Consider the following 17,533-nt stretch of genomic DNA (forward strand, 5'->3'; position numbering starts at 1 on the left):
AAGGTATGGCAGCCGCCACACCTTTGCTTCAAGGGTTAAATGTAAATGTTTGTTTTTTTAAATACATTTATGGAATTACTCTGTCTCTTTGTATTGATTATTCTATAATACATATAGAATAACTACAAGAACAACATGATCGATTTCACTAGTTATTATACACTGCAAAAACTTGAAATCTTAACAAGAATATTTGTCTTATTTCTAGTTAAAATGTCTCATTTTTAGTCAAAAAAAATCTCATTACATTTAAGACAAGACTCAAAAACAACCATTTTCACCTGTTTCAAGTAGATTTTTGCCAGTGGAACAAGATTTTTTTGCTTGTAATGAGAAGATAAATCTTGTTCAACTGGCAGATTTTTCTACTTATTTCAAGTGAAAATTTACTTGAAACAGGTGAAAATGGTCAAATAACAAGTTATTTTTCTGGTGATGACTCCTGTTTTAAGTGTAATGAGATTTTTTGACTAAAAATTAGACATTTTAACTAGAAATAAGACAAATATTCCTGGTAAGATTTTGAGTTTTTGCAGTGAGAGAGACTGTATTTGAAAAAGTTCCAATTTTCTTGACCACACAGATAAGCTACATAGCAGACTAATGTGATGAATATTTGCTGGACGTGTTGATTGATACTCTAGTTAAGTTCTGTGACTCGTAACCTTGCCATACCTTAGCTTCCACTGAATTGACGCCACTGCAGCTTAGATTTCCTCCTACAATTTAAAATAAGTGTCTCCTAGTGGAAACCAATAGACCATATACTCAACTGTCTTTAATTTATGCTACTTTTCTTCCATTTAATGACTTTCAAGATAGAGTTTAAAATCTTACTGCTGGTCTACAAAGACCTGAATGGTCTTGGACCAAAATACATGCTTGATCTGTTAGTTCCTATGAAGCTCCCAGACCCCTGAGGTTCATCTGGATCTGGTTTATTTATTTGTTTATTGTGTCCCAAAAACCAGAACCAAGCAAGGTGAGGCAGCGTTCAGTTATTCTGCTCCTCACCGGTGGAACAAACTTCCTGTAGACCTGAGGTCTGCTCCAACTGTCAGCTCCTTTAAATCAGGCCTAAAAACATTACTGTTTACTGAAGCGTACTCTTAAATTAAGTATTTACCTGCTGTACTCTACTGCCCTTATTTTAAACAACTTGTGCTTTTTTTATTTTACCTCTTTCTTTCTGAAAACCGCGAATGACACACATACATACACACACACACACACACACACACACACGCATGATCATATACATACATGCACACACACACATAGACATACACTCTGGCTTGTTCACCTGCATGCTGCTCTGTAGTTTTTGGGGTTAGTTAGTCGCGGTAGTTTAGCTCATCACGAGATTTGGGTCGATTGCTGCTCGTGTTTTGGTCGGTTTTGTGTCGGTTCTGTCTTTTGTTTGTTGTTTTTGTTCCTGCTTCCTGGATTAGCAGTGGATGTCCCCCCCCCCCCAAAAAAAAACACTGGGTTTGTATGTGTATATTTATGTATGTGTATGCGTATGTATATGTATATATTTTAAATATAGTAATAATGCACATATATATGCCTTTGGTTTTTACCGGCATGGCATCAATCATTAATATGTGTGCAGACAAGGAAAGAAAAAAAAAAGTTTTCAGCAACTTGTGCTTTTTATTATTTTACCTTCTTTTCTCATCATTTTATTTCATTTTATTTGTTATTTACTGTCTAATTATGTCCTGCCGCTTTTAATGTTGATGTAAAGCACTTTTAATTTTCTTGTGTTGAATTGTGCTATATAAATAAACTTGCCTTGCCTTCCCTTTCAAGTTCTCTATCAAACTACATAATATTTGTGAATATTGATAATGGACAGATGGACACGAGACTTGTTTAATGCAGCACAACAATTAGCAGCCAGAACATTTATCTTCAAATAATAGCAACAAAATAATGCAAGGATACTTTAAAAGCCGTGGTTCTTAATGACCTATAAAACTACAGTATAAGTACAGTAAAACCATAAACTAATTTTTATCATGTGGTTCTGATACTTAAATGAAAATCCATACATTTCTTCTTGCACAGTTAAACTGAGATCATATCTTTCCAACACAATTAAACTTTTTCACGTGTCAGTTTGACTTAAAGATATTTTAAATGTTGATTCCATCACTTTGTTTTCCATTGGCTATGAAAGCACATTTTTGCAACACTTACCTCCCAACAAAAGGCGCCTTGATTTGAGTCCGAGCTGTTCTGCTGCAGCGGCTCAGTCACCGTCATTACTGCATGTGGGTGAACTTTGTTCTTAGATTTAGACCACAGTCCTGAGAAAGGAAGTGTAAAAAGCCTGGCATTGGTTGCCGTCCCCTGTTCGGACAAGTGTCCTGTGCTCACCTCTTGGGAATGAAGGCTGAAGTGACGGGTGGGTCATTTGGTTTCTACAGAGAGACTTCAGTACTCTGACACATGTCATTATCTTGCTGACGTGATCTGTTCTGCATTATCTCTGTGCTCTCCGCCAAGTTCGCTGTGATTGCAGGACTCCAAATTGGCAAGCAAATGTTTGACGAGCTACTGTATAGTGCTACATATTTAAGTCCACGTTGAGCTGGTGATTCAATGTACGAATATATTCAGTTTTTAACTAAACCGTTTACCTTCTGACCCCAAGTAATTTGCAGAAGGCTCCATTTAGCTCTTGTTTTCACTTCTGCTAAAGAATGGCCGATCTTTTGTTTTATGGCAAGATGTAAAAGTTCAAGAGGAACTGGTTCAGACATCTGCCCAGAAACACAGTCATGATCTAAACAACCATGTCTCTCTTTGCTTGGGAGACACTCTGCTAGACTACAGATTTTACTGATTGTACTCCAGAATAAATCATTTAAGAAACTTTGCAAAGACAAGCGAATGTCTAGACTGCAGAGACGTTGGAGGGGAGGGCCTGGAGATAATTCTCTACTTCTATCTCAACAACCAAACGTCTGAGACGATGGGACCAACGTGCCATCGGGTGGCCTTGACTCTTCTGCGATCCAGCTAGTCGAAATCATTTCGGTGCCTTGTGAGAGTTGAAATCCGTAATTAAAAGACTGATTCTAATGATGAAACAGAAATAGACATTAACACTGAAAAACTTTCCTTGTGGTGTGGTGTATTGTTGCCATTGTGAACATTTCTGCACTTTTCTAGCTAGAGGAAGATAGAGAAGATACATGGGTAACTGGGTTACTGAGATTTGATGCCCTTGACTCTTTCACTATCTGTCAGAACCAGGTCAGGTCCAACCTGGCAATGCCTTTTAGCTCTTTGTGCAAAACTTAGACTCCTAGTGACGACTCTGCGTACCGGTAATTAAATTCAGTTGTGATAAGCAAGAGTTGTTCACGATCTGCACACATGGGGAAAGACTCAGATTAAGAGCCCCCCGTTATGGGCGTCTGGTTGATGTGATGATTAAAAAATATGGCTAGGGAAGAGTGAAGTGTTTAAACATTTCTTCTAAAGTTGGAATTACTTTTGGAGAAGTCATAAAATTTCAAGTTGAAGAAACATTTTCTCAGCTGTTAAACAGTTTTGGGTCACCTTTGACCCAAAGACAACAGGACAGTTCTGAATTACCTTTGTAAACATTAAACTAAAACAAACATGCATGGAAAAAAAAAAAAAAGCGAATACAGATTGTGACACTCACCACACGTGACATAAATGAATGTTAGTGAAGTTCTTCTGGCTGATAACGAACTGCAAAATGTCCAAACCGGTATCTTAATGAAGGGACTGTTAAATGATTAAAGGGCGGGTCTTCGCCTATATGACCAGATATATAACAATTACACTGTCCTTCTACAAATAAAAACATCTAACTAAGGTTTTGGGGCTAAATGTCAATCACCACTTTGTCAATATTACTTCTTATGTAATCAAAAACAAGTTGTAAGCGTCTAATCAGAATAAAAATTAGATGGTTGTCATGGAGCTTGATGATGTGCAGTTACTACTAGAGGCCACTAGAGGGCAGCAAATAACCTGCTTTGATGTGTTGGTATACTGTCACGCATCCAATCTCGCACAGAAACCTGCACCAGACAGTTTTACAATTTAATACAAATATATACATCTTTCCTATGTAGCTGCACAGTAAATATTTCTTCAGACTGTCATAAGAAAAGCCAATATAATCCAGGGTAAAGATCCAGTGCACAAATATTTTTGACATAAAAAAGCAATAATACAATTGGCATCAGAGGCTGATTGACATGTTAGGATCTGCTGTATGGCCACGAGATGTGAGTATTTACCAACTTATTCATTCTTATCTGGGATTTGGGCTGTATAAAAGTTTCACTATTTTATGGCAGCAATTAAAATAATCTCAAGAGAGAAAATGAAGAGATGCCATCACATATGAAATGCAAAAACGTAGTGCCTTCCATTCGTTGTGCAAAAAATAAAAGCCTTCATTTTAGGTCAGATGTCTTCGCTGACATCTTTCAACACGTCTCTGAACCAATCTGCTTCAAAACGGCCATTATGCCCATGCAAAGCAACATCAGCACCCTAAAAGACCACAGACCTGTGCCACTTATCCCCCACCCATCATCACAAAGCTCTTTCAGAGGCAGATGACATGGATAAAATCTGCTTCCAGTCACCTGCTGAGTTGTTGATGGCCTTTCATCAGTCTTCCATAGAGTGTTTTAATCTGTTGGATTACAGAATGTAATGCAAAGACTTGAGAAATTGACAAGACATCTCCCAAACAAGTCATAAGCACTGAGAAACAAAAACCGGCGTAATCCCTACCTACGCTGGATGATATTTTCAGAAGTCTCTGTCTCAAACAGTATTCTGCAGGATGAAACTCACCCCTTTGCTCCACACTTTTTGGCTCTTATCATCCAGCAAGCATGACGGGGTATTCAAAGCCCACACCACCAGACTGCAAATAAGTTGTTTTCTGCAGGGCCATTAACATAGCTGGATAAGCACAACCAGAACATCGTTTTATTCACAACGATCTGGAACTATGTGCAATATGTCTTCTTTGTGACTTCTTTTTACCACTGATACTTGGTATTTATGCATCCACCTCCACCTAAACAATTAAGTAAAGCTCAATCAGGCATCTTAACTTAACTTAAAACCCTAGAAATTGTAATGCTGGTTATTGGGCTGACCACTTACTCTCTGTCTCACACTTACACACTCACACACAAACAGCAGATGTACTCAGATCCTTTACAGCACAATATTTATTTAACAATATACAGATTAATTTCTCTCTACATCTCAGACTTATCTTCAGTGTTTATATTCATCTTGCTTTTATCTTTGTACATTTCTATATTTACAAGGATTTAAAATAAGTCTCTCTTCATTTATACATCATCATTAGTACAGTGTTATGATCCAGCAGCTTCCCTTGAAGCATCCAGATTAGATTCATCACCGTTATTGTGTTTATATTTCATACACCAACCGAGCCACAGAGCAGCAAACTGACAGGAGGGCTCGACATGCACCAGGAGTCTGGGTGTGGCTTTCGCTCTGAGGGAGGGGGGCAGTTGCATGATAGACTGATGGTCCTCTTTTATTTATTTTTTTCCACCCACATGAGCGATCCTGTGCTTGGTAGCACTACAGCAGTGTGTATGAACACAATCACTGAATGGGGGACTCTTTAAAAACCAGCTAAAATGCATGTAGCCCCTCCCACCTGACAAGAATCAACGAAAGCCTGTGTACTCCAAAATACATTTCAAATAAAGAAAAAGGGGAAACAAAATGTTGCATAGAATCAATCATGTCAAGAACTGAAATTTTGGTGCTGCCATTTGTGAAATGTGGCTTCTTTTTTTTTTCTCCATAAACTCCTGAGACCTTCCAGACCCTATAATTTCTTTTTCCCCTCTCACTTTTTGGTTTTGAAAAGATAAAATGAAATAAAAATAATAAATAGCTGTACCCTTAGAACTTAACAAAAATAGCCTTGTATTGGATGGGACATCCCATAGGAGTTCTACTTTAAAGAGACTAAAACCCTGCACTGAGTGTATACACTGTTGCACATCTATATATGTTATTTTAGTAACTATCTGTAGAGAGGTGGATGGATTAAAGTGCATATACTTTATGAAAACAAAGCCCACAGTTATCACATGCAGGACAAGAAATGAACCTTCCCCACCAGCCGCGGTGATTGACGAATCTGGTGAGACATTTTCACCTAACGGAGGAGGTTTTGCCTGAAATGCAAACGGACTGAGTGAGGTTTTAAAAAGCTTATTGTTCTGTCAAACCCGAGACAAACTGAACTGACAATCACCGGCTGGTGTTCATTTCCCGACCCGATCACATGCAAATAACAGCACACACACACCGAGGGATATCTGGTACTCTAAAGTCGACATACAGTACCAACGTGGCAGCTGGTAACTTCGGTTTTGGAGGAGGGAGGGAGGGAGGTGGGAGGTTACTCATATATGACATGAACACATCACCAGTTTTAAAAAACAGCAAAAAGGTGTCACTTGACTCACAGCAAAATACAGCAAATGGGAACACACAGCTCTCTGAGAGGCACATGTCACAGGGATGACAGCAGACGAGAGGAGGTGAGAGCCTGAACTCGCTCTTCTTTTTTCCACGACCCAGTCCAGCAGGAGGAGGTGGAGGAGCGTGCGAAGCCAAACAGCCGGAGACAGGAGGCTTTTTGGCCTGAAACGTTTAAGGCTAAAGCACAAATGGGATTGACTCAGGACCGGGACTGAGCGGCTGCAGCCGCATGAGTGTGTGGGGTTTTCACTGCAAGCCGAACTGATTGCTTTTCTTCTTTTTTTTTTAAATATATACATTAGTCATTCATTTTCATACGTGAGCAATAGAGCAGCTGACATCTACAGTAGATTGACGCGTAATATACTGATTTTAGCAGAGCTAAGAAACTATGGTGAAAACGTTGGGGCTCGTACACCCACCTGAAATAAATTAATGGCAAAAATAGTTGAAAAAAAAAAAAAAACAACAAAAAAAACAGGTGAAGCTGCTTCTATGGGAAAACAGGTGTTTGAGGTCCCCAGCTTTAAAATAAGAGAAGCAATTGAGATAAGACACCAGGGCAAGAAAAAAAAAAAGCTTAAGGATGTGTATTGGCACATCTGGCTAAGATGAGGACAGGACTGCAGGACTTGTGTTTGGCTCGCTGGCCGTTTCATTGAACTGAAACGGCGCAGCTTTGTGGGGCACTAAAACCTACAGACGAGCATGCCGTGTTCAAATCCATCAGTCTGAGTGGGGGGCACTACACAAGGCTACGCAGCACTGTGGACAAATGCAGGCATTTCAAAGCAGAGAAGAATTCCATGCGCGTGACGACTAAGAAAATTGCACTTCAATATCATTACATCACACACAAAAAAAAAAAAAGCAAAAGATGAGCAGGACATTACAGAGCATTCATTAAAAAAATGAAATACCGAAAACAGGTTAATCCCAATGTGGTTGTTTGATATAAAACAGGAAATGCAAAATCTCTGTAGTGCTGCAAAGCGATGACGTCGGTCACAACCCCTCACATGATGCAGTTTTCATTTCATTGTAGCTGGAGTAGGAAACTCCTCTGGTCGGGTCAATACTGCAGTTTCAAACACAATGAGGTTTTAAATTTTGCATTTCCTGTGACACATTTATCTGAGCGGCAGGTGAACACACAATGTGATCAAACACAACATGTTTAAAGTGTGTGATCAGGTAAAAACACGAGACGGTTGTCATGAGCCTGGTGAGGTGCAGTTGCTATTATAAACCACCAGAGGGCAGCATATAATCTGCTGTGACGTGATGGTGAAGACACACATACACACACACAGGCCACAGCTTCAACACACTAACCACACTAAGATTGGATACATGAAACGGGTTGAAACCAAATATAAGACACAGTCATTGCCTTCAGTGTCACGCAGAAACCAAACGATTCAGCTTCAGAATTGAATTCAAGTCACAAAACAAGTCTTTCCTTTTATAGCTGCACAGTAAAGATTTCTTCAGATTTGTCCAGTTAAAAGCTTCAGGCAAGCTCAGTTCTTGCCACATTCCAGTTTGGTTTGAATACAATCTTAAAAGTTTGACTTTTCAAATTAAATTAGAATATTATTATAAGATTAATTAATTTGAAATCTAAAGAATCATCTGAGTCTGAAATCAATTAAAAAAACAAACAAAAACCCACTTCTTTGGATTGTGTCTGCAAACATGGAAAGAAAGTATTCATAAAATCATGTATGGCTAACTGAAAACAGCAATTAAAATGAGAGGAAACCAGCAAAGAGTGATTGCACATGACCCTGGGAATGAAAGGGAAGAAATGAGGAGAAAGAGCAACAAAATCCCCACTTTTCTCCACATGAGCGACGTGTTATTGCTGATTCATTTTTGACTGATTCAGTCACGAACTCAAAAAAAAAAAAAAAAAAAAAAAAAAAAAAAAACGACCTCTAATGTCACACGTGGCCTACAGCCAACGAGGGATCCTTACAAATTTTTTGTCTCGTCATATCCTCCCTCGGAGGAGACTTGTGTGTGGAATGCTCAGCTTGGTCAGATGGGAGGATGCAGCAACACGCTGGACTCCTCTTACAGCAGAGGGGAGGTCATTATTAGCTTCCATTTGCCGTGTTCCAGCTACGACCGTAGGTCACAGTTTAATATATGTTTAAAAAGACAAAAGACGAAGCTCTTATAATCTGAAGATCTCTTCCTCCATCCTAAAACACACATCCACGCATGCACACACACAAACACACAAACAGACGCAGATAGATGGACAGGAGTTGTCATAGTAGAGCTTTTAAAAAAAAAAAGTATGAGGATGTTATGAACAGTTGTTTGTGTATCCACCGTTCCCTGCACCGCACATTAGACCTGTGATATGATCTGCATGTTGAAACTTGGGGAGCGCGACTGCTTGGTGAGAGGAGCTCCGGGGGACAGGAGGTCCTGGGCCTCCTCCGGCCTGATCAGATGCTCCTCCTGCAAGCTTATGGTGGAGTGACGATGGGGGCCCCCGGCAAGAACCCCCGCCTCTTTGTCGGAGCCTCCCGCCGCCTCCCCTCGCTCGTCCTCGCCTCCATTCACGTTGAAACTCATGCAGTCAATGGACTTGCTGGAGGAGGTGCTGCCAGTCCGAACCAGCGTGGGCGCCACAGGGAAGCTCAGGTGCTTCTTGATGGGACTGAGGTGGATTGCATCCAGGGTGATGCTGGGTGGGGGGGACTGCTGCCTCTGGTGATGCCTCTTCACAGCAGCCTGAAGATCTGTGGACAGTTCTGCCTGTTTTTCCGCCTCCCTTTCTCGCTCCCTGTCCTTCTCCCGGTCCTTCTCCCGGTCGCGCGACAGTCGGGCTGTGATGGCCTTCTTCAGGCTGCTACTGCTACTGTTCAGGCTGCTGCCCCTCGCCCCCACGCTGCCGCCCGCCTTGCTGCCGCTGGGCTGGCTGCTGTTGGAAGCCCCCGAGGAGAAACCCTCGTCCGGGTCATTGATGTTGAAGGAATCCTCTCCACCGCTCATGCCGTCGGCATCTGAACACGTGTTGACAGAAGGAGAGAGAAGAAAGGCATGATAGACAAAGGGAAAAATAGTGAGGTTAAAAAGTGGCAGAGCTGATACCTTCAAATATAACTGTGATTAAAAGATATTCAATTTTTTTTTTTTTTACAAATTATAGAACAGCTATAATTTTTTTCAAGTTAAATAATTCATAGTCTTGAAATTGTTGCATTAATCTTAGTGTTTGCTATTTAATTCAGATGTTTTTATATTGTTGTAATAATGAATAATATAATATTTATATTTATAATAATAACCACAATCATATGCTGTAACAATGCACCTTTTAATAACCATGTCTACCTCATACTGCTGCACCTTTCACTTGTTTTTTTTTTTTTTTTATTGTATATATGTTAATAAGCGCAGTCTATTTACTGTACAGTGAGCGAAAAGAACCAGAGTCAAATTCCTTGTCTTGTTTGACCTGACTTGGCCAATAAACCGGATTCTGATGTTTTAAAGAATGCAAAAAAGAAAAAAAGAAAAAAAAAAAGTTATGCTCATTTTAAAATTTGCTTCCAGAACATCAAACCTGTTGGGACAGGAGGAGAAATAAAAGATTCACAGGCTGGACACAACTAAAACTCCTGAAAGCACAGTTCAGTTGTGGAGATCACAACACGAGCTCAGTAATTTATCCATCGCTCCCCATGTCTGAGACGTTTGCATGGCCCAACGCACCTGATTCAGACCAGTGAATCACCATCAGGTTGTAATTGGTTTCTACACACGTATGTCAGCGACCTCTTCGTACTGAGCCAGGTAGGTTAGACCAGGGAAACTTTAAACATGCAGGGCAGTGGCTAGCCAGGATCTGGACTGAACAACACTGATCTAAAACGATGTCCAACGAAAGGCTTAATCACCCAATAATCCATAATATTTAGCTAATTTTTTAATTTAAAAACAAACCGTCTTAAAAGCAATTAAAAAAAGGCAAAATACCACACTGAGGTAAGAAAAACATAAATGTCCATCCCTGTTGTTTTTGTACTGCAGTGAACAGTGCAGTTATTTTGACCTTATCTTGACTTATTTTGAACTAAATTAACTGTCTTTTCCATCGATGTAGAGGTCATATGCTTCACTGCCTGTTGCTAACAGCAAATTATGAAAAACAGTCAACTCTGACTCATCTGATCTCCTTTTCTCCTCTAATCTGTCACACTCCTGCTCTCCGCTGACTCTGTTGCTGTGGTCCCTTCTCTTGGCCCTGGTCTGGACTTCACCAACCTGAGCTTGTAGATGGAGCAGAAAGTCTTAGGAAACAGTTCATCTTCCATGTAATCTAGCCTCATTATTGACCTCATATCAAACAATTATCAACTTTGTGCACTCTTTATCATTGGGTGAGCAAAAAAGGCATGAGTTGGTACAGTTTATAGTGCCAGGTAGTGATAAGTATGCTCCTAGTATTAAACATACAAACTAAAATTCAGCCTCCTTGTTTAGGAACCGGATGCCCAGATATAATAAGACCTTCAGATTCACATCAATCAAACCTGCTTGTAAACGTTGCAACAGCAGTGGGAACTTGTAAAACCTTTAAAGAAGAGAAAATGAACTCTGCTTCGTCTTGCTGCATGGGATGGTTTTGTTTACATTTCTACATTTGCAGGATTCTGTCAAATTATTCCAGAAGTCTGAAACTGGTCAAGGAAGTACAAAACAAACAAAAACAAATCTATATGAAAAATGTGAAAACATTTTCCGATTAAAATATGTGGAGACTGTTGTCAAAAGAGGAAGTGTTAAACATCCCTCTGTCCCAACAGTGTTCCTGGCATTAAATTCATCATGAGCATTTTCAAAAAAACTTAAATCAAAATGTTTTTAAATTCTCAGTTTAAAACATGCAATAATAGAGTAAAAAGCGTCAAGTCCAAGTTCAATAATCTGCATTAAAGAGCAGCCTGTTCTGCAAATAATTCTTAATTTGATGTCAATTAACAATTATCTTGTATTTACTCGTTTGCAGAAGCCTAAAAGGTACAACAATGACATTAAGTTGTTCAACCAGCAAAACATGTTTAATCCACTTGTGGCTTCACATTGAAAGCTGAAAAGGAAAAAGATAATAAAGCATATTATTAAAAACAATGTTATTGACATACAGTGTGCAGGGTTAAGCCTGTTAAAAGAAGAGACAGATGATCAGCTGTCTCTCTCCATCATGCATCGTTGGGACAAGCAGAATTAGAGAACAGGGAACAACAGACGGCACCAGAAAAAAATGGAGAAGCCGAGAAGAAAAGGTCAGGACAGACATGCACATAACACCAGGAGAAGACGCATGCTCTCCTACTCCATCCTTGACCTCTCCCTCAGCACAGCGGCCACAGCGCTGGCCGAGACGAGCCTGTGGATCTGCGGAGAGCGCCCAGGCAAGTCTGCGCGCCTCATCGGATTACTGGTTCCCCAGTTAGAGCCGCCCCCGAATGAAGAGTGCAGAGCCTAAGCTTTACCAGCACAGCTGCAACAAGTCTTCAACTAGTTTGGCCCTTTGATTGCAGTCTGCTAGGGAATCACATTCACGGATAGCTCTGGGTTGCCAGGTATTTGTTTTTAACCTGTTATGTCACTGAACGCTAACTCAGCCATGGAGCAGGGAGCACTTCAAAACTCTTTCCTGATGATGCATTCAAGTGCATTTGAGATTAATTAATGTTTCTCAAAACAACTTTACAATAAAAGTGTATGGACTGAAAAAAACCAAGTTTGTTGTCCAAACAATCTTGTATTTGTATTTAAGTAGCTTATGAGTAACTGTCTTACAAATTATAATAAAACTGAAACCAAGATTAATTAAACATTTGATAGCCAATTTGATGGAATGAAGCACCTCAAACAGCACCACCAGAAAAAAATGAATTTAGGAATATTGACTGCTGGAGTCATTTACTCAAATAAGTTTTAGATTTACTTGAGAATGTTTTCAGTGTGAATACAAACATAAATAACTGGTAGATGATGGAAAACGACTGTAGCGCAACATAAATGCAAACTGCAGTGACGAACTTAAACATGCAAACAAAGAATTTCTAAAATGAAAGTATTGTAACCTTAAATTAAAGGATGTGTTTAGACAGTAATGTCTTTCTTAAAGAGAATGTCCAGTGAAAGTCTTGGCTGATCAATCCTCTTGAAATAATTACATTGATAATAATTTGAACCCAACGAAAGAAATGAAAAGACTTCAAAGATCACTGGAAGAAGACTGGATTGTTTGTTAGACGACCAAAAACCAGGAAATGAGCTCATCTTCAATCGGATGTTTCAAGACTTCAAAACAAGCATAGATGGAAATGGACACACAGCTAATGAGACAAAATGGGCTGTGCAGTTCTGGCAGTGGAACAGCCTTTAACCCTCAAAATATGAGAAGATATTTGTTGATTTGACCGTGTTACTGGAGGTGCGAAGTTTAATGTTTTAACTGAAGCTTGCCGAAAGCGTGTGCATGCAGGGCTTGTTCCCACTCACTGAGCTGAGGAAACAAACAGCAACCCGGTGAGATTAGCATCGAGTGAAGCTGCTGGACTAAACAACTAAATGGACGGCTTCTTTGTACGGACTAGCTGCGGGAGATGGCTGCTGCTGGACTGAGAGACCCAACATTTGGTGCCATCAGGCACACTGAGGGCAACTGCTGTCACAAGATGCCAGGGGCTCTGTGGTAGCTTTTATATTATCATCATCATCATTATCATCATTTAACAAAACGTCCCATTGAAACCACAGAACGAACTACATTGATGGAGCCAAATATCCGATATGGAGAGTTGGAAAAGGTCCAGATTAAAGGATCAAGCTGCAGGCTTAGGACCAAACATGCTCAGTGAGTGACAAGGGGGAGCAGTCTGACGTTGAAGGAATGATAAGGAAAAGGGAGAATGCGATACGATGACAGGCCCATGCAAAATGGCCTCTAGCCACACTTCCTTCAACCCCAGAATAGGCGACTCTTCCACACTTAAATGTGGCAAAAGGTAGTATTGATCTGATAGTAGCGGGGTGTGTTGCTGAGACTGGAGGAGTTTGTATACTCTGGGGAATTGAAGAAGCAGCAGCAATGTGAACAGAAGAGTTAACTTTCTCAAACTGGGGAGGGGGAGGCAGATGGAGATTTGGGAGGATGAAGAGCGAAGGGGCACCGTCTCCCGAGACCCTTTCTGCCCTGAGTGTCCGCCCCCTGTACCCTACCCTCGAGAGTGATGGGGGGAATGATGCTGCTGCTGCTGCTGCTGTGGTGGCTGTGATGCCGCCCTCCTTTCCCCTCTTTACTTGCAGGTTCCCAGGAAGGGTGGTGCTGGTGCTGGGCGAGCCTAGGATGACTGACGTTGAGGCTCAACTCTGCTTCGGTTGAGTAGTCAAAACAATCTGGGAGTCAACAACACAGACCAGGAAATGTGTTTCTTTAGTAGCAGCAAGCTTCAAATCAATGCGGGCCTCATCATGGGCACAGCAGTCTTCACAGTTGTCTAAACTAACGTGTAAACTCAAAAGAAATGACAGAAAAAGAGGAACCGCCTTGGTATTTTAAGCAGCAATCCCACCGATCACCCATCTAATGGGGTAAAATTAATTTAATAGAATCTACAGGCACCATTTTGTTGAAAACCAAAAGCCTTAACCTTTATTGGTGACACAAAGCACACAATGCATTTAATCGACAAGACAAGCAAAAAAGAAAGAAAAAGGGAGCACTGGCACAACCACATGACCACTACAAACAATAGGACATGAAACACCATTTAGATGATGCCAATGGTGTGATTAGGTTATAAAGAAAAGGGGTTTCTTTCTCACTGGTTAGGACAAACAGAGAAGTTAATTTCTCACCGAACAGTTCCTTGTTGTGGCCTTTTATAAATTAAGGGGGGAAAAAAAGTAAACTGTAAGGTTACAGCTAAATCAGTACTGAATGTGCTCTCTTTACTAGCCTTCATGCTTTTATTCTAAGTTTCTGCATCTAGAACAAAACAAAAGGAAGGCTCTGCTGTCAAATGAGCTGAGATCTCTCGTGCACTGAGGTCTGGCTCACTTCACAGTGTGCTGCAGTCAAGATGACAGGTTTTCCTGCTGCTCCCGGGGATTAAGCCTTACCCTCTCTCTTCCAGCGGTGGCGTCGTATGGAGGCGGTGGTGATTGCTGAGATGGAGATGCGGCTGATGGTGGGCGTCACCTCCACCTGGAGCACCTTGCGCCCGGGCGACTCCTCGGGAGCACTTTCTGGCAGCGAGTTTTTCATGGCGTTACCCAGCTAAAGTTGACAGAAATGCAGTGAAGACACTATCTTTACTAATTCTTATTTGTAAAAAAACAGCTGTAAATCATAAGTGGGGATTTACTACTCAGACAAAGTGCTAAACTTCATACCAAAGTGGCAGGGGTCTTACCAGGAGAGGCTGGGAGTAAAGCTCTAGCTGGGCTCTGTACACAATGTCCTCCAGAGCTTCTCGTCCCATCTCCCACTCCCCGTTGTATCTGCACATCACAACATAAACACACATTTATCAACACCATTAACACAGAACTTATTTGGGCAAAAATGAGACTCGCAGAGTACTTTGATGTCTTCAATAACACTAAGGGATGAGTGTGATAAAAGTACATGTAAAGTCAGAGTATTTATACAGTCAAAGAGGTTGGAATGTCCCTTTGTAGTGATGACAAATATCTCTGATGTCACCAAGATTGAAAAAGCCCCACAATACCTTTTAAACCTGATCAATGTGACGTGGCACGCACCTTTTTTTTTTCTTAAATATTTGACACCGATATTCCTGCCTACCATTCTCCCTGCCCTCATGTGACCTTACTGTTGCATAGCATTAGCAGACATAATAACCTAAATCCCAGAGCGTCCTCGCCGCATGTCAAGGTCTGTATGTGCGGACTTCTGTAGATTCACGCTCACCCGCCTGTCAAGTGTGCGTGAGCTCAATATGGCACAGAGGTGACCTAGACTATAGTAGGCATCATTAAAAAACACCATTAGTCTCCTGTTTTCACAGAAAGACAGAGATACGGTCTCTGTTTTCCCCTGTAGAGCCACTAGAATCTTCTGACTGCTAATGTGCAACGACGCAGGTGCAACCATTTGAACGTATACTCTTTCTAGGTCCCCTTTTCTGCCACGTCGCCTTCAACGCCAGGCATTCCGGCTGCAGTCATATCAGGAGCCTCATCTCTGGGGACTACTTGTCATCGAAGAGGGATAATCAGCTTTGTACAGACTGTCCTCGTTGAGGAATGAGATAACTTGCTTCTACAAGACGACGCTGATGTAATCTGTCTGTAAAATGGGAGGCTCCCGTCTATGGTAAAGTACGGAGAATTTCACAGCAAACTAACATCAAACTGCTCTTATCAGTGATGTTGTACAAAAGCAAGGACTGAAAATGACATGTAGTGACTTACACTTGTCAAAAAGAGGATAGAATGGGTTAGCAAATGCAACACAAATCCTCTTGCATCTTATCCATGGATAAGATCTGCCAAATGCTATCATGGGGCATCCAACCTCGAGGTTCCCTTTTTTTAATGTATTCAAACATTTGTCAGCGTATTCACATAGTGTAAGGTGCTTCAAAAAAAAATAAACAAACAGAGAAAAACAAAAACCAGCTTTACATACATGGCGTGATAAACTGCTGTCAGCATCTGCACCATGAACTCGGGGTCCAGCAGCACACGGTTGCAAGGCTCTCTCCAAAGTTTCTGTTGTTGCCGGGGGAAACCGCATACACACAACCTGGGGATGGTGGAAGGTGTTTTAGGAATTAAAAAAATGGATCTTATGGATATCTTATGATTGAATATGTCCAATATCTGGCTGCAGCAGAACAAATCAGATAAATGGGATCCACTTCCTGAAGGTAAATGTTTAACTACTTCACATGGCAGGTGAGCTGAGAGGGCGGCGACTGTGAAGCAGAACTAAAATGGGAGCATTGTTCTCTGAAATTTTCAAAGTCAAAGTTTGCCATCTGTCTAGACCGCGCTAGCTTCAGGCGTCGTCTGCCCCTTCGCTCACAGTGGGCAGGGATTCATATCCTGAATCGTCTGCATGCTGCGATGGAACAATCACTGAGTGGTGGCTCTGCTACACATCCTCACGTTGTGAATACCATATTGATCCTTTCTCCAGGGCGTCTCGGTGCGTCTAAGACAGACAGACAGACTCAGACAGGCACCCAGCAGTTTGCTTTCATTTGGCAAACCAAATGAGCTGATTAAATGAGATCTAATAAAATTGTACTCAGCAAATTGTCCTGCTAGGAGAGCAGCTGGGTGCTGAGGCAAGCGTACGACTAAAAGGAGGTGATTGAACCTCAACTTCAGAAGAAAATATCATTTAAATTGTAAAAGAGGAGTGGGTGGTCTCTAATTGGATACAGAAACGATTTGCGCATGTATTTTTTTTCTTTTGTCTCACCGTGAGCTCATCCTGCAGACGGACTGAAAGGAAGAAAGGGGCATGTAGACCACAGCAGAGTTGTAGCAGAGCATGAGGAAACACAACACCTCAAACCTGCAACCAGAGAGAAATCAGACTCTGATTAGAGTTGAAATAGTTGAACAATGTTTTCTCTAGTACTCGAATCAATACTCCTTTTCGGAAATGATATTTTACACAGTTGGACAAACAATTAATGAACTCTACGCTGTTAAACAGTATAGTCTACTAAGAAAACTGCTTTCCTACACAGATTTGTTAATTAATTGTCAGGCTGCGTATTGTTTAGGGATGTACAAAGAAGAAGTCCCGCTTAAAAACTCTGCTCACACACCAGATACAGAATCAATATGAAAGTAGAATGTGAGTCAACTTGAGCTGTACTTGTCAGTTTAATGTTATGATATTCGGAGTTATACTTAAACCTATTCACTTGGAGCGTAAGGCTGCAGCGGGTTCACGTGTGCC

General features: G+C 41.0%; 1 protein-coding gene across 3 annotated transcripts in view; it reads right to left on the reverse strand.

The window, feature by feature from the left end:
* Nucleotides 1-5,204: 5,204 nt before the first annotated feature.
* LOC133446012 (hyccin 2) overlaps nucleotides 5,205-17,533 on the reverse strand; it is a 48,298-nt gene continuing 35,969 nt past the window's right edge. For 2 of the 3 annotated variants that reach the window (XM_061723675.1, XM_061723676.1), the window contains exons 8-13: nucleotides 17,045-17,140; nucleotides 16,244-16,360; nucleotides 15,003-15,090; nucleotides 14,710-14,866; nucleotides 13,807-13,983; nucleotides 5,205-9,572 (exon numbers count right to left, since the gene is read on the reverse strand). In XM_061723675.1, the coding sequence (XP_061579659.1) occupies nucleotides 8,911-9,572; nucleotides 13,807-13,983; nucleotides 14,710-14,866; nucleotides 15,003-15,090; nucleotides 16,244-16,360; nucleotides 17,045-17,140 (1,297 nt within the window). In that variant the 3' untranslated portion in view covers nucleotides 5,205-8,910. The remainder of the gene's footprint in view (nucleotides 9,573-13,806; nucleotides 13,984-14,709; nucleotides 14,867-15,002; nucleotides 15,091-16,243; nucleotides 16,361-17,044; nucleotides 17,141-17,533) is intronic. The other variant, XM_061723678.1, reaches the window with a different exon arrangement.

The sequence above is a fragment of the Cololabis saira genome, chromosome 6, assembly GCF_033807715.1.
Source record: "Cololabis saira isolate AMF1-May2022 chromosome 6, fColSai1.1, whole genome shotgun sequence".
Lineage (NCBI taxonomy): Eukaryota > Metazoa > Chordata > Actinopteri > Beloniformes > Belonidae > Cololabis > Cololabis saira.